General features: G+C 40.2%; 2 protein-coding genes across 2 annotated transcripts in view; one reads left to right on the forward strand and one right to left on the reverse strand.

Moving 5' to 3' along the window:
• Nucleotides 1–871: 871 nt before the first annotated feature.
• LOC148155548 (uncharacterized) lies at nt 872–2080 on the forward strand. Its single transcript, XM_088012495.1, has one exon. It carries the CDS (start codon nt 1008–1010, stop codon nt 2013–2015), a length of 1008 nt encoding a protein of 335 aa, XP_087868621.1. The 5' UTR covers nt 872–1007; the 3' UTR covers nt 2016–2080.
• Nucleotides 2081–11857: 9777 nt separating this feature from the next.
• LOC106909850 (hexokinase-2-like) overlaps nt 11858–25568 on the reverse strand; it is a 51988-nt gene continuing 38277 nt past the window's right edge. Inside the window, exons 3-11 of the mRNA XM_088012353.1 lie at nt 22520–22682; nt 21468–21616; nt 20729–20848; nt 20531–20626; nt 20283–20382; nt 19292–19475; nt 14339–14494; nt 14006–14239; nt 11858–12262 (exon numbers count right to left, since the gene is read on the reverse strand). Of these exons, the coding sequence (XP_087868479.1) occupies nt 12070–12262; nt 14006–14239; nt 14339–14494; nt 19292–19475; nt 20283–20382; nt 20531–20626; nt 20729–20848; nt 21468–21616; nt 22520–22682 (1395 nt within the window). The 3' untranslated portion in view covers nt 11858–12069. The remainder of the gene's footprint in view (nt 12263–14005; nt 14240–14338; nt 14495–19291; nt 19476–20282; nt 20383–20530; nt 20627–20728; nt 20849–21467; nt 21617–22519; nt 22683–25568) is intronic.

The following is a 25568-nucleotide window of genomic DNA, read 5'->3' on the forward strand; positions in this document are numbered from 1 at the left end:
GTGTAGTGGTAAAAATGACTGGAGTCAGTTTATCATTTAACACTTAATAAGTTGAGATAATATTGTATATTTGGGACAAAACAAGATGTAAGTACTAGTTGGCATTTGGGTGGATGTAGGCAGAGAACATACTTTAGCTACATTACCTCCTCTTAAAGTCAGGTATACATCTTAGAAAGAGAGATTTGTGAACCTTACAGCACAAAAAGTCCACATCCTGATATTATTGTTCTTTTCTAGCGGAAAAATCCGAAATTATACCTGGGGACCTGCAAGTAAATCCTCTCATGTTGCTGTCCACCAAGTGCCACTTACTTCAGACAGCAAACAAGTCCTTCCATAATGCTACTGTAACCCGCAGTTAGTCAATTAAGACTTTTATTTTTGCGGGCCCACTTCCTGTTTTCCCCAAACTCCTCAACTTATTTAAAGCCCCGCCTCCAGCCAGGTTAAACAACATCACCTGTTCACTGTGATTGTGGCTGGCTGTTGGCGTCCTGCTGATTTCACCCTGGAAATTCAACCCAACTCTCTGAAACTATTGATTTGCACTCTTGAACAGTTGCCGTTGTACCTGGGCTGTCACAGCTGATCGCTGTTGGGTGCGCCCCACTCCCTACTTTAAGGTCGGGTTTTTTTATATGATGGATCAGATCCTCTTCTGAACCAAAGGATGGTGAGCTAAAGGAAAAGAACTCTATGATCTTTGCATTTATTTTGAATTGTCTCTCACTGTGCATTTGTAATTGTTTTGTTTGTTTGTTTTTTTCTCCCCCTATGTTTTTCCCTGTTCCAAAAAAAAAAAAAAAAAATTCAATACATTGGCACGAAACACTAACTAAAACAGTTTCCTTGTGTTTTCATTCACACTTCAGGCTCCTCAAAGAACCGGTTTCTGATATCGCAGTTAGCTGCCTAGCCCATAACTGTTACATTTTGTGGCGAGCTAGCCAGGAGCCTGATGCTCTGAATGTTTTGGTGAATGTATTTTGTTTTTGGGTTGAAACATGGATTTGTTTGAAGGAATTGGTATCAATGTTGCTCATTCTGTTATCGTTAGTGGTGTAACGAACACTCAAGCAGATGATGAGATCATTAATTATTTACGCAGCTATGGTGATGTTAAGGTTTTCACTGTTACTGCACGTGAGAGTCCATTTTATAAAAACCTGGCCGTTGAATTTGTTAACCCTGCAGATTTGGAAAAGCTAAAATCGCTTTTACCATATATTTACCAATCTGAGGCTACAGATGATGTTATATTTGTTGTTAAACTACTTTCAAGAGAGTGCCTTGCCACAACCACAGTGGACACAACCCAAGCCCCTGATTACCTTTATGAACTAAAACGCATTTCCCAGCAGAGTGGACAATCATTTGATGATGTTCTGAGAGGAGTTTTTGAACAAATAAGTGCTCATTTAGGAATAGCGGCTACCGGAGGGGAGCCTGATGAGGCTGATGATGAAGAGACCGCAGTTGAAATACTTGCGACTGACAGAGTATCCAGTCAGACTCAGCCATTTACTCTCCCCTCAACCCAATCAGATCAGTCCACCACCTACCAACAAAGACCACAAACTCACACAAATCCAGCTACAAATGTGGGGCCGAGAATTTCTCTCTCAGGGAATGATCTAAACCCTCCTGGGGTCCAAAGGGTTGTAGTTGAACACATTGTGCGCAGAGATGATGTAAATCTTCAACCTCTGTCTTCCTTTAGACTACGTACCTTCTCAGGGAAACTTCCAAAACCTCAGCATGAGGCAGATTATGAATCCTGGAGGTCTCAAATAGAACTTTTAAATGCAGATCCAAGTCTTGCACCTCTACATGTTACAAGGCGCATTTTGGAAGGTTTACTACCTCCAGCTGCTGACCTAGTGAGAGGTTTGGGGCCCAATGCCCTGCCTGCAGAATTTTTGCAAGTACTTGATTCTGCATATGCTACTGTTGAGGACGGAGAAGAGCTGTTTGCAAAATTTTTAAACACGCTTCAGGACCATGGGGAATGACCATCTTCTTATCTGCAGAGACTCCAGTTAGCGCTCAGTACAGTGTTGCTGTAGTGGGATTCCAGCAACTGAAATGGACAAATATTTGTTAAAACAATTTTGTAGGGATTGCTGGGATAACAGCTTGATAAACAAACTTCAGCTAGAAAAGAAAAAAGACCAACCACCTCCCTTTTCAGAGTTTTTATTAACACTTAGAACAGAAGAAGACAGACAGTTGGCAAAAGAGATGTTGATGAAAAAACATATTCCAGCAGTCAAGCACCGTGTTAATGTACAAGCTCATACCACCAGTGCATGCTCATGTGGCCATCTGTCAGACTCGGGTGCTATTGAAGACTTGCGGAAGCAAATGCTAAAGCTGCAGAGTCAAATGTCAGCCCTGTTGTCCAAGGACTCCAATTCTGCTAAACCAGAAAATCAGCTGAAAAAACAGAAACCAAAATCTGGCCAAACCAGTAGTAGGCCAAAGCCCTGGTTCTGCTTTAAGTGCGGACAGGATGGTCGCATTGCTCCTAACTGTTCCAGTCAGCCAAATTCCAGCCTGGTTGAAGAAAAACGTCGACAGCTGAAACAAAAACAGCAGTCCTCGGAGAAAAGTAAACCGTTAAACTAGAAGCAGTTCCTACTGAGGGACAAGTGGGAGCTGCAACTAGTGAATGTCCCCACACCAAAGACTCATCTTCATATTTCCCATTACCTAAAGGATTAGTGGGCACAAGAAGTACGGGTGAGGTGAAGATTAAAGGGATCAATTTTCATTGCCTCTTTGACACAGGTTCCCAAGTCACCACGCTCTCGCATTCATTCTATAACACCCATCTGTCAGATCATAAGATAAAACCATTAAATGATCTTTTGGCGATAGAAGGTGCAAATGGTCAGAGGGTGCCTTATATTGGATATGTGGAACTCTGTCTGACATTTCCCTCTGAGTTTACAGGAGAAGAGATGGACATCAACACCTTGGCCTTGGTTGTTCCAGATCTGCGGTCATCACAACCTCCTGTTCTGATTGGCACCAACACTTTGGATGTTGTTTATGACCAGTGCTGTCAGTCACAGTCTGAGTTCCATCCTGTGCCTTTTGGATATAGAGCAGTGCATAAAATTTTGGAGATGAGGCATAAACTAACAACTGATGACTATCATGGCATTTTAAAAATGCAGTCATCCAGCCCACAGGTTGTTCCTGCTCAAAAGACTGCTGTGTTGGATGCTCTCCTGATATGTCCATTACTGCAAGGAGAAAGAGAAGTAATTATTCAGCATCCAACCTCATTCTCCCTACCTGGAGGTTTGATAGTAAAATCTAGCCTTATGGATCTACCTCCTGTACAGCCTGCTTCTCTGCCTGTGGTTATCACTAATGAATCTGACCATGACATTGTGATTCCAGCTAGAGCAGCCATCGCTGAAGTCAGTACCATCCAGACCATTCTTCACAAAGAGCAGAGTGTGCATCAACCTTCCCAGAGTGCAGAGTTAAATCCAACCAAGTTAAAGTACAACTTTGGAGACTCTCCGCTCTCAGCTGAGTGGAAACAACGCATAACAACCATGCTCAACAGTATGTCAGATGTTTTTTCAAAGCATGATCTTGATTTTGGTTGCACAGATAAGGTTAAGCATGAGATCAAGCTGTCAGATCCCACTGTTTTTAAACAGCGACCAAGACCCATCCACCCCCAAGATGTGGATGCTGTGCGTAAACACATTCAAGAACTGTTGCAGTCTGGTGTAATACGTGAATCTAACTCACCTTTTGCTTCTCCTATAGTTGTAGTGCGGAAGAAAAATGGTGCAGTACGGCTCTGTATTGATTACAGAAAGTTGAATGCCCAGACCATCAGAGATGCATACGCTTTGCCAAAACTGGAGGATACATTTTCAGCACTGTCTGGCTCGAAATGGTTCTCCACCTTGGATTTGAAATCAGGTTACTACCAGATTGAGATGAATGAATCAGACAAGAATAAAACTGCATTTGTCTGTCCACTTGGATTTTATGAATTTAACCGCATGCCTCAAGGAGTAACTAATGCTCCTAGCACCTTCCAACGTCTCATGGAGCGGTGCATGGGAGACATGAATTTAAAAGAAGTGCTTGTTTTCATTGATGACTTAATAGTGTTTGCACCAACTCTAGAGGAGCATGAACTCCGGCTGAAGAAAGTTCTTCAACGTCTGAAAGAATTTGGGTTGAAGTTGTCAGTTGAAAAGTGTGTTTTCTTTCAGACATCTGTTCGCTACCTTGGACATGTAGTCTCAAGTGATGGAGTGGAGACGGATCCAGACAAGATTTCCACGTTAACATCTTGGCCGGTTCCTCAGAACCTTAAAGAGCTCAGATCATTCCTTGGTTTTGCAGGATATTACCGCCGCTTTGTGGAAGGGTTCTCATCAGTGGTTAAACCTCTCAATGAGTTAACAGCTGGATATCCACCCTGTCAGAAAAAATCAAAACAAATGAAGATGCAACATTATCTTGACCCCAAAGAACCTTTTGCTGCGCGCTGGACGACTGCTTGCCAGCAGGCCTTTGAAGAGGTTATCCAGAAGCTGAGTACAGCACCAGTTCTTACATTTGCAGACCCAGGTAAACCTTACATCTTGCACACTGATGCTAGCTCTACTGGCCTTGGTGCAGTTTTGTACCAAGAACATGATGGGCGAAACAAGGTGATTGCATATGCCAGCAGAGGTCTGTCCCGCAGTGAAAGTCGATATCCTGCCCATAAACTTGAGTTTCTGGCTCTCAAATGGGCAGTTACAGAAAAATTCTATGACTACCTGTATGGCTCTGATTTCACTGTAGTTACAGATAGCAACCCACTGACATATCTGTTCACTTCTGCTAAATTGGATGCTACAAGCTACAGGTGGCTTTCAGCTCTTTCAACTTTTACTTTTAAGATCATTTATCGGGCTGGCAGGTTAAATGCGGATGCTGATGGTCTCTCTCGGCGACCTCATGCTGAACAGGTGGCTGATCCTTTATCTCTGAAGGAGAAAGAGAGAATATTGAAGTTTACTGAACAACATCTGGAACATCCATCCTGTATTTCCATTGACCAGCACTCAGTCCAAGCAATATGTGATAGACAACTGGTATACAGCTCACCCAACCTGGACCAGGTTGCTGCTCTTGTGCAAACTCTCTCCATTAACACTGACAGTTTACCAGACAGTTTTGTTAATGATCTGCAGTTCTCTTCACCTGTTGTGCCATCTTTTTCTGAAGGTGAAATTGCTGATCCAGTCATTCAGCACGTCATCGCTCAGTTGGAACGAGGGGAAAACCCACCGCCATCTCTGAGGGAACAGCTCCCCGATCTGCCATTACTCCTGCGAGAGCTTACACGGTTGGAGCTCCATAATAACGTTCTCGTCAGGAGAAGGAACATTGGAGGTGAGCTTACTTACCAACTTGTACTTCCAGAGGAATGGCGGTCTGAGGTCCTCAACCAGCTTCATGACCAGATGGGCCATTTGGGTACAGAGAGGACTCTGGACCTCGTGAGATCACGGTTCTACTGGCCACGTATGGCAGTTGATGTCTGTAACAAGCTTAAGAACTGTGAGAGATGCATTCGAAGAAAAGCACAACCTGAGAAAGCTGCACCCCTTGTTAACATTAAAACCACAAGACCACTCGAACTTGTCTGCATGGACTTTCTCTCAATAGAACCAGACCAAAGCAACACCAAAAATGTTCTAGTGATAACTGATCATTTCACAAAATACGCTGTTGCAGTCCCAACCCCAAATCAAAGAGCAAGAACTGTAGCAAAAGTGCTATGGGAGAACTTCCTTGTCCATTATGGAATGCCAGAGCGTCTCCATAGCGACCAAGGGACTGATTTTGAATCTCACACTATTAAAGAGCTCTGTCAGATCACAGGAATCCAAAAGATTAGGACTACACCTTATCACCCTCGTGGCAATCCTGTGGAGCGATTCAATCGAACACTCTTAAACATGTTGGGCACGCTGCAAGAAGAAGATAAAACTCATTGGAAAGATTTTGTGAAGCCGTTGGTACACGCTTACAACTGTACCAGAAATGACGTCACTGGATATTCCCCATATGAACTGATGTTTGGTCGACAACCCCGAGTTCCTGTTGACTTAGCTTTTGGACTGCCTGTGTCTGAAAAAACATCTACATCTCATTCACAGTATGTTGAAAAGCTCAAGTCACACCTCAAAGAAAGTTACAAGATTGCAACTGAAAATTCTGAGAAAGTCATGTGGAAGAACAAACTCAGATTCGACAAGCAAGTCACAGCTGCAGAACTCTCAGTTGGAGATAGAGTTCTGGTTAGGAATGTCAAATTACGAGGCAAGCACAAGCTCGCAGACCGGTGGGAGTCGGATGTGTATATTATTCAGAAGAAAGCCGGCACTCTTCCAGTATACACAGTTAAACCAGAGGGCAAAGATCGTCCCATCAGAACCCTCCACCGTGACCTGCTGTTGCCGTGTGGCTACCGTCTCCAGCCTACAAACCAGAACAAATAAAGCCAACAACAGTGACTGCACCCGTGACTTCAGAAAATGTAGATCTTCCAGATCCTGAAAATGAAGAAGTATTCTTACCTGATTTGTCTGATTACTCCAGATCTTATCTCACCAGAATTACAACTGAGGTTGACTTACCTGCTCCTCCATCTACTGCCGCTCCTGTGCCTGTGGATCCGCCTGGCCAGCGCTCACAGGGCTCCATGGAAGGAACTGTTGGTGAGGAACAGGGAGTGGAGTCTGGACCTGAACCTACTGCTGAACTGGACATGGAGCAAATGGCTGAAGATGAAGCAGATTCTGCCGACTCGGAGCTTCTCGAGGAAAACGCTTTCCCTCAATCAGGACCCGTCTCTCCTCACCCAGAAGCTGCATCCTCTCCAGAATAAACCAGCATGTTAAGTGATTCTACTGCGTCAAAACTCTCCAGTCCAGATCCTGAACCACCTGTCCGATGCTCGACTCGAACACGTCAGCCACCATCTCGTCTGCAGTATTCGAAACTTGGGCATCCACTTCTGCAAAGCATCCAGTACCTGTTTCAAGGACTCAGCACAGCCTTTACATCTGCTCTGGAACTGGATGAGACCTCCGTGACTTCTGCATCATGTGACAGTGTGGTGTGTCACCAGCCGCTTGCATGTGCGAGGATGCACATGAGTTTAGGGGCGGAACCTGTAACCCGTAGTTAGTCAATTAAGACTTTTATTTTTGCGGGCCCACTTCCTGTTTTCCCCAAACTCCTCAACTTATTTAAAGCCCCGCCTCCAGCCAGGTTAAACAACATCACCTGTTCACTGTGATTGTGGCTGGCTGTTGGCGTCCTGCTGATTTCACCCTGGAAATTCAACCCAAATCTCTGAAACTATTGATTTGCACTCTTGAACAGTTGCCATTGTACCTGGGCTGTCACAGCTGATCGCTGTTGGGTGCGCCCCACTCCCTACTTTAAGGTCGGGTTTTTTTATATGATGGATCAGATCCTCTTCTGAACCAAAGGATGGCGAGCTAAAGGAAAAGAACTCTATGATCTTTGCATTTATTTTGAATTGTCTCTCACTGTGCATTTGTAATTGTTTTGTTTGTTTGTTTTTTTCTCCCCTTATGTTTTTCCCTGTTCCAAAAAAAAAAAAATTCAATACATTGGCACGAAACACTAACTAAAACAGTTTCCTTGTGTTTTCATTCACACTTCAGGCTCCTCAAAGAACCGGTTTCTGATATCACAGTTAGCTGCCTAGCCCATAACTGTTACACTACTTTTTCTTTTTTCTGTTACAAAGTATTAATTTCTTTTTTTTTTTACTGCAGTTTGACCATTTTATGATGTTTTCTGTGTAATATTGTTTTTGGCCATTCACTGAAATGAATGTGATGGTTGTAATATAGTAGTTATGTAAGCTTATGTTGGGCTGTTTACTTACACATTTTTGTCAAGTTCTGTTAAAGGTATTGTGCCTGTATTAAGTCTTGAAATTTAAAACAGAATTGTTTGTAGATTTTGTAAATATAGTAAATATCTTAAAAACTTAAAAACTTTAAACATGGTATTGTACACATTTCTTTTTGAGAATTTCAACTTTTGAATTGGAAACTAATTGTGTCATGTATTTTGTCAAATGCATTTATTTTAATGTCATTCCAGTCTCGGGGTGGGGAGTTGTAGTTAACTCCCCCCTCGACCTTACATCCGGGCTCCTCCTTCTTGCCATAGCATTTGTGTTGTATCTCGTCAATCTCAAGTTGTGATAGCAGTTGCCGTTTGCAGATGTTGGAACACTGAGCTACTAGTTGTTTGGCAGTCATTGTAGACTTTGGGTGTCGAAGTAACCATTCCACCCTCAGTCTTTGCATGTAGCCCCTCTGACTAGGGTTACTTGAGTAGTAGCATTCCAACAGATCCATGTTTTCGTCTCTCGCCCATTTCCGTCTTGTTCCAGTAGCCCATTTTTCATCAAGTTGCTCTGGTTCCCCAGCACCTGACGCAGACCTTGTTTGGCCGGGCGACGTCTGAGCCGGCATGTTATGCATATCAATGTCTCTCATGGTATGAGGTAGGCTATATAGCTCCAAGGGTCTTGCCTAAGGACCCACACTGCATAGCTCAATTGCACTGTTGTAACTTGCCCCAGCCTGGATTCGAACCCCGGTCTCCCAGGTGGTAGACTGGTGTCTTACCCACTGTGCTATACAGTCAGTTAAAAATGGCTACAACACTACGTTAAGCAGTCCCAGTGATTCTGTAGTAACTAACATAGTCAAGACATCTTTTTGGATCTTCTACTTTTATTTGCTCTTTTTATTAATATGTGCACCTCTGACTTATTTCTTAATCCAAAGAATGCACAAAGTGTGTACTGGTGGAACAATTTCTTATCCTTGGTCAATTGAATGCAGTTCACTTTGTCTGTCAATGTCTTTATTAAAAAGAAATAAGTAAAATAAAATTTGAGTACTTGTCAAAATAATTTTTTAATGCGATATTCAGGTATGATTTTGTTTAATGACATGCATTTATACAAAAATCATAAAGGCATGATTTTATAAACAGCATCTAATTTAGTGGACTCTTCAGGACATGTTCTGTATCCATCAGCTGGTGACAAGTCAGTAATGAAGGATATTAAAATGTTGGACAAGCAAACGGAGATGCAGAATCAACGGAGGGCTGCGTGATGATACCCCGGGACGACTGCTCGCTGCCCAAGGAAGGAACAAGATCCGGTTCCGGGTACACAGATATTGGGATTTAATATACGAGCGGTGGTCTTTGACCCTCAGTAAGAGGATGAATGTGTTGATCTCCATACATATAACATATAGACCCCCCGCCCCTATCCCCACCCCATTTTAAACCCCCTCCTATCCTAAAACCGGAAGTCCCGCCTCAAATACCGGAAGTCCCGCCCACCTGTCGCTTTGATTGAGATGAAGGGTGTACTTAATATCTCTGATATTTTATGTTGTTTTGCACATAATTCTAATTTCTCTGCAACTATTGAAATGTTGTGTGATCTATGTACATTAAAACATTCTGCATCACCAGGTGTGGCTGCTGATCAGGTAAATGCAGTTATGTAAAGAATTTAGTCCTTGTCATGTCCTCAAGTGAACCAACTACAACTTCTAACAAATAAAATATGTAACAAATAACACAATTTCAATATTTTAATGAAAACAGAAGCAGGATTATGAACAATTTTTCAAATTGTAGATGGTCCTAAGCCTGGTCACATTGCTTTCTGTGGCAACAGTAGTTACTGGTGTCATTGGCAACTATGACAAACCTAAATGTTCACGCAAAGCACACCTAAGCTTCGCAACTGAGTTTATTTTCAAAGCCAAGTCACAACAAAAGCTAATCCATGACTCATCAAAGAAGTCCACAAATCTGATTCAAATCAATCCAAAACCCTCCATGTCAGGTTAGGAAGAAAGTTGTAGAGAAATCTAAATCAGGTTTAGATTATGAAACCATATCCCAGGCTTTGAACTTCTCACCCCATTTCAGACACTAATTGCTCTGGATCATCTAAATTAAATTGGAGAATTTCCTCCTTACCAAGTATCCTGCTAAAACCTGGAGAAAATCCATCCAGAAGTTGCTGGATATCAGAGGTCTGAAGTCTGACATGATCGGACTGTAAACCACATATATCCACAGCAAGGAGAATTAGGATTACAATTTCATTTCTGCTTGCGAACAGAGTTAGCATGTGGATGGAGGTTGTTTAGTCAGATGAGAACAAAATGTAGCTTTTTGACAGTGACAAACCTCTAGTGCTACACTTAAAGCTGAACAGTCAGTCCCCACTGTGAAACATAGTGGCATCATCATGCAGTGGGAATGTTTGTCTTCAGCATGGACAGGACACTGGATTACAACTGATAGAAGATGAATGGAGCTAAATTTCAAACATTCCTGACCAAAAGAATATAGCAAGAACAACAATGCAATGGTTTTAGATAAAAACATGTTTTTTTTTCAGCAGATTTTCTTCAGATTGAACAGAAGCTTTTTCAAAAGTGGATAAATATATGAAAAGTTCCAAATATCTGGTAGTTTAATCCATAAACTATCAGCAGTTTGCTTGAAACCTGGAGGTGAAAGAGGATTCTATTTTTTTAGCATCACAGTGAGTCAAAAGGTTCCTTAAAGTCAACAAAACAATAGAGTCCAGTACTATATCAGACAGGAAACCTTCAGATATGACTCAACATGGCTGTGGACAAGTGGTGTCCTCCCAATCTGATGCTTGACCTTACATTTGTAAGGTCAAGCATTGCAAATATAATCAAGATGTGGATAGACTTGATCAAAGACGGTTTATTGCTGAAATTCAAATGAAAGATGGTTCAGCAAGGTATAAGTTTAAGAATGTGCACACTATGGGTGTGGCTATTTTTCATACTTTACTCTCTTATATATCTATATGGACTTATGTTGCGTTGAAGTTGGAAAAAGGTTAACGAGTCATCACGGTTTCCCAATTTTGTGTGACAATTTTGGTTTTGGTTATTTAGTAATCTGTTTGGTTTTAGTTATGTTTTGTGTAATGCGATCAGTCATTTGCAGGCTGAAAATAAATCCTGTTGGACCACTTAAGGAAACTCAATCAATTTCGATTACAAGGTATATCTGGGACAGTGTATCAATTTCACACCTATCTTAGGAAGATGCTCCAGGCCATTATTAATGCTCTTAATGCTAGGTCACTGTGTGTTCTTGATCCAGAGCCTACAGAGGTGTCACACCCTTACTTAACTGACATGAACACTGTTGTAGTTTCTGTGTGGTCTGGTATTACTAAAGACAAAGTATTTAAAACTACACTTTTCTACCCTTTGTTGAAGCCATTAGTCACAGTCTATTGAGTCTTTCTGAACTGTAGAAGGGTTGACAAGATTCCTCAACATGATACTTTTTTTAACAGATTGTGACAAAAACAATTCAGTTTTTTTTTCTTTTAGCCTTGGGGAATATCTGAAACTGGATTACCAAGGTTCACCTCAATGGATTGGAAGATCATATAACATTTTCCCAAGTGACTCAAAGTAAAATTATTCTGTAAATTCAATGTACATGTACTCATAACTTTCATTTTGGACTAAACAGACTAATCAGTCTGAGACCTTTTCATTTCTTATTCTTTACACAGTTCTTGGTGGATTCTCTAGGAAGGTTTTTTTGGGGGGGGATCTCCAAAGTCTTGAAGTGGAGGAAACCAGAGCAAAACGGAACTCAAGTTTTAAAGGTTAAAGTAGAAATTGTAATGACGCCTTGTGGGCAAAAGAAGTCCAACAATTTCAAGCGCAGATTTCCATCTTCCAAACACATTATTGGATCAACATTTATTAGTATAGTTAATGTGCATCTTTATTTTCGACATAAAATTTGAAGCAAAAATAAATCAACCTGTTAATTTCTTACTGATGTATCAGTTTTTATATAACACAAGTTGATTAAAGTACAGCAGGGTTTTTATAAGTTCTCAAATGTGTTAATGAAAATGTCTTAAATTGTGCACAGTTAGCTTCCCATTTTTTCCTCTTCATCTTCCTCACCATCGCTCTCCTCCAACAGCCGTGATTGGAGAGCTAGCCGCTGAGCCACAGCGGTAACCATGGCAGCACCTTTCCCACTGCCGTCCTCAGAGACGAGAAACTTGATGTCGCAATTGGGGGCAAGGAGGTGCAATACTTTCTGGAGCTTGTCACTGTAACTGAGATATTTAGAGAGTAAACAGAGCTGCATCTTTTAGAGATGTTGACAGAGCAAAAAACTTATGAAATAAACAACTTTTTTCTGAACATAACATTTTATAAACACAGAAAGTCACTATGTTGAGACACATTTTAGGTAGTTAGATCAGAAAAGGATGTGGACTTATATCTCGCTCTGGAATTTATCAGTTAAACACCTGATCCAGGTGTTTAACTGATCAGTTAATCAGGTGTTTAACTGATCAGTTAAACACCTGATCAGGTGTTTAACTTTAGTGTATGTAAACCAAAAGTTTACATACACTAAAGTTATGTCTTTTTAATCAATAAATGTCTTTAGGTGTGAGTGTGTGTTATTTGCCCTGTGTGTCTCTGTGTTGCCCTGGGGCGGACGGGACGGGGAGACGAGGCGGATGACCCCGCCTCTCGGCCATCGCCCGCTGGAGATAGGCACCAGCACCCCTTGAGAACCCATGGATGGATGGAGTCTCTGACATATTGTTTCTCTCATATTGTGGAACTTAGCAAATAGAAATAATTTTGGTAATTATAACTGACCCTAAACAAGAGAGGTTTGATCTGATTTAACATCAAACTGTAAGGAAAAAAAGATGTCTTCATTCAATGTTTGTAAGCATCTGGTTTCACTTGTTAAGAATTCTTCACTATCTGATCAAACCAGAGAAGCAGCTAAAATGGCAAAATATTAATCTGAAAAGTGGCTATGTTTGACATATGTTGTCACAACACTGGGTCGGATCAGATGGTCACACACACACATACAACAATCCCTCAACTCGTGAAGCTGCCTTATCCTTACACAAGTCAGCTAACGTATGTTTGGGAAAATAAAAAGAAAACAACACTAATGGAGTTTTCTGTTAAAATTTTAAGCTGATGTACTGTATTGGAAAATTGTCATTACTTTTTTTTTGGTCCACTGCAAGACATTTACCTTAATAAGAATCAGTGTTTTGTGGAAAAACTTCAGGATTTCAGAATTGTCTGACACAAACTTTAAAATAGAACATTTGACCAACCTTCTCCTCTAACTACAAATATGCTGACTTAAAAAAACAATGCTTAAAAACACAAAACTTTTGTTTGTTGACAATTGGCGCAAGATTTTTAGTCAGTGATGCATAAGAGATCGTTGATGAATAAGAGATTGTCACTGATTGGCTGGCATTAACACAAGCATTTTGACTGGTCTAAGCACTGGAACCATTAGTTATTTAGCTATTTAGGACATAAAATAAGCAAAGTGTCTTAACAATTCCGAGTATTTTATGGTGTTTTCTGATATTGCATGATAATTACTAATACATTTGTGAAATATAAAAATAATTTTCTGTTTCTGATAAATTTGATCAGTTTCTGATATTTTTTCTGAGCAGAAACATAGCATTGCTTAAAAGAAGGAAACCCTGTCATTGCTAACACCTATTTGTCAGTTGGAAAACAGGAAATCAAATAAATGAAGGACTACTAGTTTGAAACATAATTTGACTTTTAATTACATAATTTGATGATTAATGAATTCCTATTTTTGGAACAACTCCATGAGCAACACATATGGTCTTTGGGGCCACCTTGTTGGTGACTTCTGTTCTATGATATGCCAAATAACCAGGTAGGAAATTTTAAAAACTGAAATTGAAAGACTTTCAAAGGGCCAGGAGAGCTGTTGATCATCATTTTGAGAGGTTAAGATAGATCAAGCACTTCGTCTTGTGTCTTACTTGGGATGTTTTTTGTAGACGGTCCCATCCACTCCCACTGTCGTCTTCAGATGAGGCAGCCCTCGGTTGGCAAGAATACGGTTGGCGATGGTTGCCAAGGCAGCGGCACAGAGACGAGCAGAACGTGAGGAGATGGTCTCGCAGACAAGTCGAACCACACGGGCGTCAACCAAATCCCACCTCAGACCCAATTCAGTCAGAATCTTTTTGGCATTTTCCAGACCACTGTCCGGCCTGAACCAATGACACACAAAGAAAAAAAACACAAATAAGTTATAGTAGTCAACTTGTCTGGTTAATAAGGATTCTGAATATATTTTTACTCACACTTACTCCTCAATCATAGAGATGAACTTTGTCTCAAACGTTCCTGGAGTACGCAGGGCCTCAGACGCTTCCCCTTTAAACAGCAGCTTCTTCTCCGTCAGCTTCATCAGCACTAGCCGAACGATTTCCCCCAAATACATCCCACTGATCATCTTCTCAAAGCTGCAGGACAACACATCATCAGGACAGTGACAAAAACAGATTACCGTATTTTCCACACTATAAGGCGCACCTAAAAACCTTCAATTTCCTCAAAAGCCGACAGTGCGCCTTATATATTGAGCCACAATAGGTCTAGCAACTACGGTAAGCAGCCGCCGACTTCATTTTCGCCGGTAGAAGAAGAAGCGCATGTTGCATGCTGGGATAGTTGTCAGAACGATGGTTTGTAATCCATTAATAAAGTTTGACTGACCTATCTACCTACCGACCGTCTAGAATCAGGTCATCTGCAGGTCATTTAGTACCACAAACATGCTGAGCGTGAACAGAGAACGGTGACCATCATCTAGCCACGCCCCGGCCCAGTCGCGGAAGGCTCTCCTTGCCAACCGGAGTCGGACTGTTTTGTTGACATTCCGTTTAGTGCAGCTTCATCTAGGGGATGCATAACATAACTCCAGCCTCTACTGTAGCGTCTATTCTATGCGCCTTATAATGCGGTGTGCCTTATATATGAAAAAAGTTTTAAAATAGGCCATTTATTGAAGGTACGCCTTATAATCCGGAGCACCTTATAGTACGGGAAATACGGTACCCAGTTTTTGTGATTTGCTGCCCTCTGATGGTTAAGCAATTTATACTGAAACTTTATGTTTTACATCATTCTCGAACTATGGTATGAGTCGGGATGCCATTAGTGATGCTCAGAAGTATTACTGTATTTTTGGGATTAAAAGTCACTTCATAGTATTGGTTGCTTCAGTCAAAAAATGCATCATGAAGAGAAAAAAATATTTAAGACACGCCTGAATATAAATCAGAGGAGCAGTCAAGCTACTAAAAAGTACTACTTATAGTCTGGAAAATGCAGTACTTTATTTTAAGGATATATACAAACAGTTGTGATACTGGATGACTGAACCAGGAACAAGTAATAGTGTTCCATTTAGCAAAGTTGAAGTTTGTATGTGGAAATGATTTTGAATTCAACTTAATTGTCCTTCAGTTAAATTTAATTCAACTTAACTTCAGTTCCAAGCTGGATGCTTTGTTTTGATATTGGTAATGTTAGATAAGCTTTGCTACTTAAAACTTGACAATTCTGATTTCTGCGTAAGATAAATAACCAACAATGCCTATTAATCAGTGTGCTATACCAACAGAAAATAATGTTAATTTTTTTTGTTTTTTTTGTTTTTCATTTTAGAATTTGTTTTCATGATGTACAAGTTAGCTACTCTTATTTGCAAGAATTGTGTTACATGGAAAACTTGAAATTTATGCTCATGTTTAGGGGCTGCATCCTCCATAGGATCTGTCCAGGCCATTTGCAAAGTCCGGAAGTAAGTGGCTATGCAATTAGAGGGTCTATTTTCACAATACCATAAACTTTTAATTTTTTAACCACCAGATTTGAATGTACTTGTATTTAAAAGTATTTATCTCCTCCTCCTTTGTTTGCGATCTCCTGCTTGGCCCATGCAAGGAATCTTCTGATAGTTTGATCAGTCTAGTTGTTGATAGGCAGGGGCGCGGTAAAGGGGTGATGACGATTCTAGGAGCCCTGACCAACAGGAGGTGCTCCACAATTTAATTATTTATATTTTGTTCACAGACATAAAGTAAAAAAAATCGGGGTCCTGTCAAATATAAAATTAATCATATTCAAAGATTCAAAGATTATTTTTAGTAGTAAAAATTTAATGTTACCCCTCCCAGACCAAAAAACACACATCCGTTTATGCCCTGAACCCCCCTATCTGCGTTAAATGGTTCGTTCCTACTTGGAGCACTTCACCATGACGTATGCTGCTACAGATAGTAGAAGCTGCAGCTGAATACAGCGTCGACTGTGGCAGTTACTGTGCTGCTAAGAAAAGTTATAAAATCAGGTTTTCAAAAACAAAATGGAGAGAAGGAGAGAGAGAAAAAGGCAAGAGTGTTAATTTATAACCCAGTTTTTCTCCGAGAGGTGGGCAGACTGTGTGAGATTATCAACTATTTAGCATAGTTAGCTTAGCTACAAACTACTGCTCGTCTCCATTTCACTAGCATTTAATGAATTAAGGAAAAAAATGACCAACATATTCATATATTTAACTTATTCCCAGTGCCTTTTACCACTCAACAGATGAGTGAGTGAGCAGAAGCTCTAATCCACGCCCCTCTTGACCCGTCCTCTCCCTAGTGAAATTAAAGCTGCAGTATGCCACTTTTATATAAATTGTTGTTGTGATAGTATGGTATGAGAGGTAATCTGTGAAAAATCTATTTCCTCTGCCTTCTTCCAGTGCTAGAAACAACTAGTCAGTGGCAGGAGAGTTTTAGTGCTGTCAATCACAATCTCATGTGGTGCTGCTCATCGTTCCTCCCCCTTGATTTGTGCCGTGCTGCAACTTGCATAGCACAGAGCTGTGCAGATTTGAACTGTAAATGCTCAGTTTAGTTAGAATAGCTACCAATGACGGCAGATAAACGGTTTCTTGTAATGATAAGGTGTTTCTCCACCATTAGCACATTTAGCAGTGAGTGAATGGGGCTAATTCACAGCGCTAAGAGCAGGGGTGTCCAAAGTCGGTTCTTGAGGGCCGGCATCCTGCATGTTTTAGTTCTCTCCCTAGTGGTAGCAACAATCTCCTCAGCAAGTCAATGTTCTCCTTAGGCCTTCTAATGAGCCATCATTTGATGCAGGTGTGTAAAACCAGGGAGAGAACTACAACATGCAGGATGCCGGCCCTCAAGGACCAACTTTGGGCACCCCTGGCTAAGAGCGTCCTACTAGTTCTGATTGGTTGTTTTGGTCAGAACGGTGCATTACTTTAACCAGTAATAGTAGTTCAGGAAGGAGATGGAGGAGATTGATTGTTTTCACAGATTATCTGTCTCATAACAAACTGCTAACTGGGCCACATAACTTTTCCCTTCTCTACTGGGGGGCCGGAGTCAGTTTGTAACAGAAAAAGTGTGACAATTGCAGGAGTGTCTAAATGTAAAAATGTATTGTTTTCCAGAAAGCACAGTCAAATAACCATAACCCTCTCTGGGTTCTTCACAGAAAAAATCCAGGAAATAACACTATTTATGAAATAAATACTGTATTTTCTGGACTATAAGCCGCACCCCCAAAGTTAAAAAAAAAAAAAAAAAAGAAAAAAAAAAAAAAAGCACGGTAAACATAACACATAAGCCGCACCGGGCTATAAGTCGCAGATATCTCTGCCGCTCTAGGTTTTCCACAATGATGCAGCAGCACGCAGCAGAGGGGGGCGGACATTCAAAATTTGAGTCATAACAGGTCAATTGAATATCTCATTTATTACGGTTGAAAAAGAAAAAGTTGCCAAGCTTAGATTTAACTGAACTGATTACGGTAGTTTCCGAACGGTAACTGTAACAGTAAAAGTGCTGATCCTTCATGTCTGCTACTAGCATGTGCTAAATGAAAATGGGCGCCTTCTTCTTTAGATTTCAACGGCAGCTTGCATCCATTATTGTTGCACTACTGCCATCTATTGGATCCTAATATCTATGCCTCAAATTGTCATAATGATCCCAGTATTATTTAAAAATACGAAAAATCTTCTTTTTCTCCTCAATGCTATTTAACTGATCAACAACATTCTCAAATTTCAATTCCCTATTAAAACCTAATTCCATTTTAATGGGTGCTTTCTTTTATTTCCAATTTTGACTTCCAATGATTCTCTTCCTGCTAAAGATCCCCCTGGTGGTTGAAGAAATATCTTCATATAAGCCGCACTGGGCTATAAACCGCAAGGTTCAAAGCTTAGGAAAAAAGTAGCGGCTTATAGTCAAGAAAAATATGGTATAAGAAAGAAAAAATCTAAATGCTCTCTGACATTGTTCAGGGGGCTGGACCAAATGTGGAGGCGGGCCGGATCCGGCTTGGGGACCACTGGCTTTAACAAATATGGAGAAACATATTTTTTATTAAAGTTATGTACTGCAGCTTGAATAAAATGCAACTACATAGCATTTTTGAGAAGTCTGGATTGCTTTATGTGTATTTTGCACGATGCTATTGACTGTTGCTCATGGGGAGAGACATTTCAGTAATCTAAAACTAATAGAAAAAATTAAACAACCTACTTGCATACTGGATGTGGACTGTTGGATGTTAAATTCATGAACAGTAAATATTGTGCTAATTATCAGTATTGAACCAAAGAAAGCAAGGCAGATGCAAGCATTTAAAATGGTGTTGCTTTTTATGGGTCAAATAGACTCAAAAAATTGTAAGAAAGCAAGGCAGATGCAAGCATTTAAAATGGTGTTGCTTTTTATGGGTCAAATAGACTCAAAAAATTGTAACAGCAGCTGCGCAGGGGGGCCCAAACAGATTTTTTGTCAGGGGGCCCAAGATTTCTGGCAGCTCCTCTTTGATAGGACCAAGTCTCTCTGTTGTTGATAATGAACAATGAAAAATAAAACTGTTTCTGTGCATCTTTAGAATCTCCTCCCAGCTACTAAACATGCTGCCTTGGTGTTACATGAGAAATGCATTGGGACATTTTTGAGAAGAGCAAAAGAAAAAATCTTGTTTTACTACTCAAACCTCAGTGTTCAATAAGCTTTCCACATGTTTACAGCTATTTTGTAAGAAGGTGAAGAAGAAAAAGACTGTCACTAGGGTAAAAAAAAATTATACTTTGAATTGCCTTGTTGCTGAAAATATGCTATATAAATAAAATTACCTTACCTTACTTTACCTTACCTTACCTTACCTTACCTTACCTTACCTTACCTTTTGACTGAAATATAATAGCTAAAACCTACGTGTGGACTCCGGGGTTGATTGAAGTCCTGTCCACCACCTTGTCAAACTCCGTCAGGATGTCTTCAAGGGAGCCATCATCTCCGAAGCCGCCCCACTCTGTGTTGATGCACATCCTTCCATCCTCTCCCTCCACACGCTTCACATTCTTCATCTCCTCCATGTAGCAGGCGTTGGTTCCCGTTCCTGTTGAGGAAGAGAAGTCATGCACAGGACACAGCACCTAAAGTTAATAAATTCATTTAGGCTTGTTTAATTTTTGCCTGTAGTCATTATTTTATAATTTGTGATCAATATGTCATTTTTAGGTCTTTTTGCAAAGATGTATCTGCAGCATGGCATCTTCAGTTCATTGATAAAACTGAAGAGGCCAGTTTTAGATTACTGGCTTAATCTAAAGTTACTTTAGATTAGACCAGTAAATTCCCTTAATGTGTTGAGAATTGTTACATTTTTTGTTCCCCCTAGGTTAAGAGTTTACAATACCAATAGGTTGGTAGTAATTAACATTTACTTAGTTACATTTATTTGAGTAACTTTTGAAGTGAAGTGATTTGAAAACGTTGGCTATACAAAGTAGAACCACAAAGAGGCTGAAGACAAACACAAGCACAAAATTTTTATAATTTTTTTTATTTATAAAAAAATAAAAACTGTAAAAAGTTCCCCCCGTGACAGACTGGCAACCTGTCCAGGGTGTACCCCGGCTCTCGACCGAAACGTTAGCTGGAGATAGGCACCAGCAACACTCCCGACCCCAGTAGGGTCGGGAGTGTTGCTGGGTGTACAGAAAATGGATGGATGGATGAAAAGTTCCCCCTCCATTTCACAATTATGCACTTTCTTGTTTTTATTGACCACATTTTTTCCTGTTTATTGTTATTTCATATTTTTACTATTATAGTTTTTCTAATTTAGTGTTTATTTTCTTTTGGTTTCAGTTTTATTTTCTTCACTGATCAGTGTTTATTTGAGGACAGATGATTTCTTTACCAATGATCATCCCAATCTCGCAGGTCTGATCCCGGTATCCGCAACTCATCATCGTACCCACTGTGTCGTTCACCATGGCAACTGAACTGATGTCATAGTCCTGTATAGAAAATGACATATATTGTATTAGACTGGGATCTGTCTCATGAGGAAAAGTTTTTAAATCGCATCAAAAAGAGGACAAAAGCAGCAAAATTATTTTGAAGAAAGTCAGAATATTTACAGACTAGTAAGCATTATGCGCTGACCCCTCTCCTATGGATGGCCTCTTTCAGTAGCTTCACCACATCCTCTCCTTCCACCCCGGAGCAGTTGAAGCCTTTAGTCCAGCGGATCAGGATGCTCTGCTCACATAAACACAAAAATATCATACATTATCAGTGGAACCAGTCTTCAACTCTGAGAAGTGACAAACCAACAAGTTTTGGGAGTCTGAGATTATAGACCTTGTCGATTTCTTTCTGTTCACAGGGAAAAGAGAAGGTGAAACCCAGTGGAAGAGTCTGTCCTTTTAGGTTCTGAGAGTCGAGGAACTCACTAAGACAGGCTGCGATGTGATCAAACAGCTGGAAGGACATAAGCACACACAAACATTTTGCTTAAAGCCAATTCATACCCACAAAACAGAGAAATGTGTTTGTTCTTCTAGTGCTGCAAGAAAAAATGACATTCTGTTCTTATAGCTACTTATGGTGTTCCACAGTGTTCCAGCCTAGTTCCTGTTTTATATTCCTTTCACATTAGATGATAGGAAGCTTAATTTTATATTGCTTTACTGATAACACCCAGTTTTATTTGTCCATAAAACCCAATGTTTCTGACTGCTGCCTGGCTCACAGGATTGTCACAAGAGAGACATTACCTTACATCACAGAGTACCCCTGTAAAGTTCATATTTCAGTACGAATTTTTTCTCACGACATGCAAAAAAACTCAACGGTCGAGCTCCGCTTCACAAGCATGTCTGTCAAGATGCACATTTGTCTCTGATCACTAGTTTTTCATCACCTTCTCCCTTTGCAGTTTTGTTATGGCTGTAGTTGAATTTTGAGTCCCAAATTAACCATATTACCATTGCAATTTCTTTTTGTTTGTTTATAAGTCTTGGTTTTGCCTTACTCCACACTTTCCCTTTTAGTTGCATTCAAAAAGTCAGATATTAATAAAGATGGATATGTGAATTACCTGTTCTCCGGTTCCCAACATGATTTCTTGAGGGATGGCACAGATCTGACTGTCCATCTTCAGCATTTTCTGCTCCTCCTCCATCACTCTGACGTGAAGCACCCGAAAATTTGTTCCACCCAAATCTAGTGCCAGGAAGTCTCCTTTCTCTGCATGCAGAAAACAAAGTACTGGTGATGGTTAAGCTTTAAACTATACCACACTCCCTATGTAGATTCAAATGTTATGGAATTTGATTCCAGGGTTTTCCAGGTCTGGATAACTGCGGAAAAAGAAAATAAAAGGATTGAAAGATATCTGCATTTCAGGTTTTGTTCCGTTGTTGTTTGTTAAAATTTTGTGCCCTTCCTTCTTTTGTTCTCAATGTTTTTCTGTCTTCTTTGTGCTCTGACTTCCATTCATTGTTGTATTTTTTTCTTTGGTCCTTCATTCCTTTTGTTCTATCTTCATCCTGTCATCCTTTCTTTCCTGTGTCCTACTTCTCTATGTTGTTTTCTGTTGTCTTGCCTCCAACCTTTCCTAGTGTCCTTCTATCTTTCCTTCCGAGTGTGCTAACTCCCCATTTTCTTTCCATTCTTTTTTCCTGTTCCACGTTCCTTGTGTTCTTTACTCTTTTTATCATTCCATCCTTCTTTTCTTCCTAGTGTCCTAACTTCAAATTTTCCCTTCCTTCTTTCTTTTTTCCTTCAGTGTCTCCTTCCTTTACTTTTGTTATTTTGTCTTTCCTTTCTAGTGTTTTTCTTTCTTTTCTAGTATCCCAACTCCCCATTTTCCTCAATCCTTCCTTATGTTAAACATTGTCTTTCTTTTATTCTTTCCTTTTTCTTTCTGTCCTTCCTATCTACAATCTTCCTTCCTTCCTGTTTTCCTTCCTCTTTTCCTTTCTTCCTTCCTTTGCCGACAGTTTACATGTAAAGTCGATCCGCTGTGAGGAAATTTACCATAAAGTCACAGCGAATGTTTGTATCTTAAATACAGTAATAATAATAAACAGTAATATACAGTAATAAACTGAGAAATCAATTGGCTCTGACTGAAAGTAAAACTCGTACCAGTCCCGTCCGGTGTTGCCCTTACGAAGGTGGGCAACATCTTGACGGCCGCTCTGTGATGCGCGTGTTTCTCCAGACCTCGGATCATGTCTTTCCGGAGTCGAGCAGAAACTTCATTCAGCTTCTCCAGGGAAAGAAGGAAAGGCTCCAAGTATTTCATTACCTGCATAGAGATACAAACAAACTATCAGATGCTATTTTACACACTTTACTAAATGTATAACTTCACAAGCAGTGAGGAAATATAAATGCGAATATAGCGCAAGCGCAACAATAAGTTGGTGTTCAGATCAAGTGCTCATTTCTCCACCAGATGGCAGCAAAGCACTGCTTTAGAGATTAGCCCAGCATGGCGAGTTGGCGATAATTTATTCACGTTAAGGCTGCCATGAACTAGTTACGGAAGAGGATTAGCGTCACTGGAAAAAACAAAACAGGTCTGACTTTAATCTCAGAATTCTTATTAAAGTCAGAATTGTTTTTCTTTTTTCCAGTGACCCTAATCCTCTTCCGTAACTAGTACACCAAAAAAGAGGGACAAACACAAATGTTCTTTAACATTTTAATATGTCAAATAAAGAAGGGCTCAGTCAGTGACTTGTCTCAGGAGGGAGTCTTAATTTGATACACTTTAAGAAAATCCAGACCAATTGCCTCCAGATTTGTCATTTGCATATTAGTTTCAGCTCTTCTGTGAAGGCCTCATATGTTTGATAAAGAACATAAGAGAACAAACAGCATCACCAAATACAGCATTATTCAGAGAGGCAGCCATGATGCTCTTGGTAACTGAGAAGAAGGCTGTTTCCCCTGAAAATAATGATGGGACACAGTAAACATCTGAAAGACGGTGCTCTGATCAGATGACAGCAAATCTGAACTTTTTGGCTGTTGTGTGGAAAACTAGTAACTTGAACACACCTTCCCCACAGTGACACATGGTGGTGGTAATATTATGATATGGGAAGCTAACCACAGTTTCTGAGAAGATGGAAGGAGCTACAAGCAGGACAGGTCTGCAAAAAAACCTGCCAGAGGCTGAAATGAACTTGGAGAGCATTAGGTTAAAATTTAATCTGGACAGTAGCCTCAAACACACATCCAGAGCAACCAATGCTTGGTTTCAATCTAGCTACTAGATTCTTGCACATTCATATGTTAGAATGTTTTGGTCTATATCTCAAATCCAAATCTAGACCAAAATCAAATTGATAATTATATACATCATAGGCGTAACTTCTGTGGACATGTCCCCACCAACTTTGGCCTTACGGGACAGTCCCCACCAATATTTCCTGCTCCTTTCTTTTTCTTAATGTGCCTGCACCATGTGCGGACAGTAACTCGGCAGCAGCTGCACGCTGTATTCAAAACATTAACAGTTAGTTTATGATTTTTAAAATTCTTTTGTAAAACGTAAATGGCAAGTCTGCTCAGTGATCTAGTGGACTGGACATCACGTGACTTACTGCGCTGTTGCTTTGCATTGAGTCGCGGTTATCGACTGCGGTAAAGCTAACCGGCTCTTCGAACAGCCGGCCCGCACAAGATATTCACGTGCAATCTTGAGCAGCTGTCTTGAGCTGTGCGCGACAGCTCAAGACATTATGGTACACCCATTTACGTGCTGCTTTCACAATAAATGCGCAAATCCGGTCCATGTTTGATATACTGCAAATAGATTTCCAGCCGCTGCAGTTGCAAAAAGAAATAATGTATCGTAAATAATTGGGGACATTATGCAATGCTGAAAAACTCTCTGTTTTCAGTGACTTCTCTTACTTCTGGGTGACAGAGGGACACCTCTAGAACATAACCAGAAAATATCAACCAGACCTGATGTATGATTCCAAAATAAAAGCATTTTTATTAGAATAAGAAAAAAAAAATTTCCCTCTAAGTTGCCATGCCCATTGCTGAAAAACTCTCTGTTTCCAGTGACTTCTCTCACTTCTGGGTAACAGAGGGACACCTCTAGAACACAACCAACAAATGTCAACCCTGTCTGATGTATAATTCCAAAATAAAAGCATTTTAAAATATGACACTTTTACTTTTGTCCCCTAAGTTCTAGAGGTGCCCATTGCTGAAAAACTCCCTGTTTTCAGTGACTTCTCTTACTTCTGGGTGACAGAGGGAGACCTCTAGAAGACAACTAGAAAATATCAACCGCATCTGATGTATAATTGCAAAATGAGACTTAAAACATCTTATTTTAAAAGGCTTTTATTTTGAAATTATACATCAGATGTGGTTGATATTTTCTGGTTGTGTTCCAGAGGTGTCCCTCTGACACTCAGAAGTGAGAGAAGTCACTGGAAACAGAGTTTTAAGCAATAAGCATGGCAACTTAGGGGGGAAGGGTGGGTTAAAATGTGTTTTTTTAATAGGTTTTTATTTTCAAATTATACATCAGATCTGGTTGACGTTTGCTGGTTGTGTTCTAGAGGTCTCCCTCTGTCACCCAGAAGTGAGAGAAGTCACTGGAAACATAGAGGTTTCAATCAATAAGCACGGCAAAGTAAAAACATGCTTTTTAATAGGCTTTTATTTTGGAATTAAACATCAGATCGTGTTGATATTTGCTGGTTTTGTTTCAAAGGTGTCAATTGTTAAGGAAGATTTCTCTGAATTAGTTAATTTTGGAAAGTTTGGCTCTCTCTCTTCCTTTATGATCCCAGGTCCTCTCGCAACGGGCCACGTGTAGCCACAGAGAAAAACAATGCGTGTTGATGTCACAGAATTACAGCGTTTAATCCAAAGAAGACAACACATAAAATTACAACAGAACAACAGAGACATACATTAATTTACCTGAGACAAAGGGGATAGGAAAAAGAGGCAAAGACGCGTCTTTGGAGAAAGAGCTGGTGCAAAAAGAGCAAATAAAAGCTTTTTCTGAATTAGTTTTGCTCCGAACTAACTTTTATAATGAGGCGTGTTTTTTCTCTCATATTCAAATGAGGCGTACCTCTGCTTGACCAACTGGAAGCTATCTTGGACACTCTGAGAAACTTAAAACTTCCCCTTTTTTACTGCTCAGATCAAA

The sequence above is a fragment of the Poecilia mexicana genome, unplaced genomic scaffold, assembly GCF_051168715.1.
Source record: "Poecilia mexicana isolate PSO_F unplaced genomic scaffold, ASM5116871v1 scaffold_14, whole genome shotgun sequence".
Classification (NCBI taxonomy): domain Eukaryota; kingdom Metazoa; phylum Chordata; class Actinopteri; order Cyprinodontiformes; family Poeciliidae; genus Poecilia; species Poecilia mexicana.

Coding starts and splice junctions, on each gene's coding strand:
- LOC148155548 (XM_088012495.1), top strand. CDS start 1,008: ATGGATTTGTTTGAAGGAATTGGTATCAATGTTGCTCATTCTGTTATC.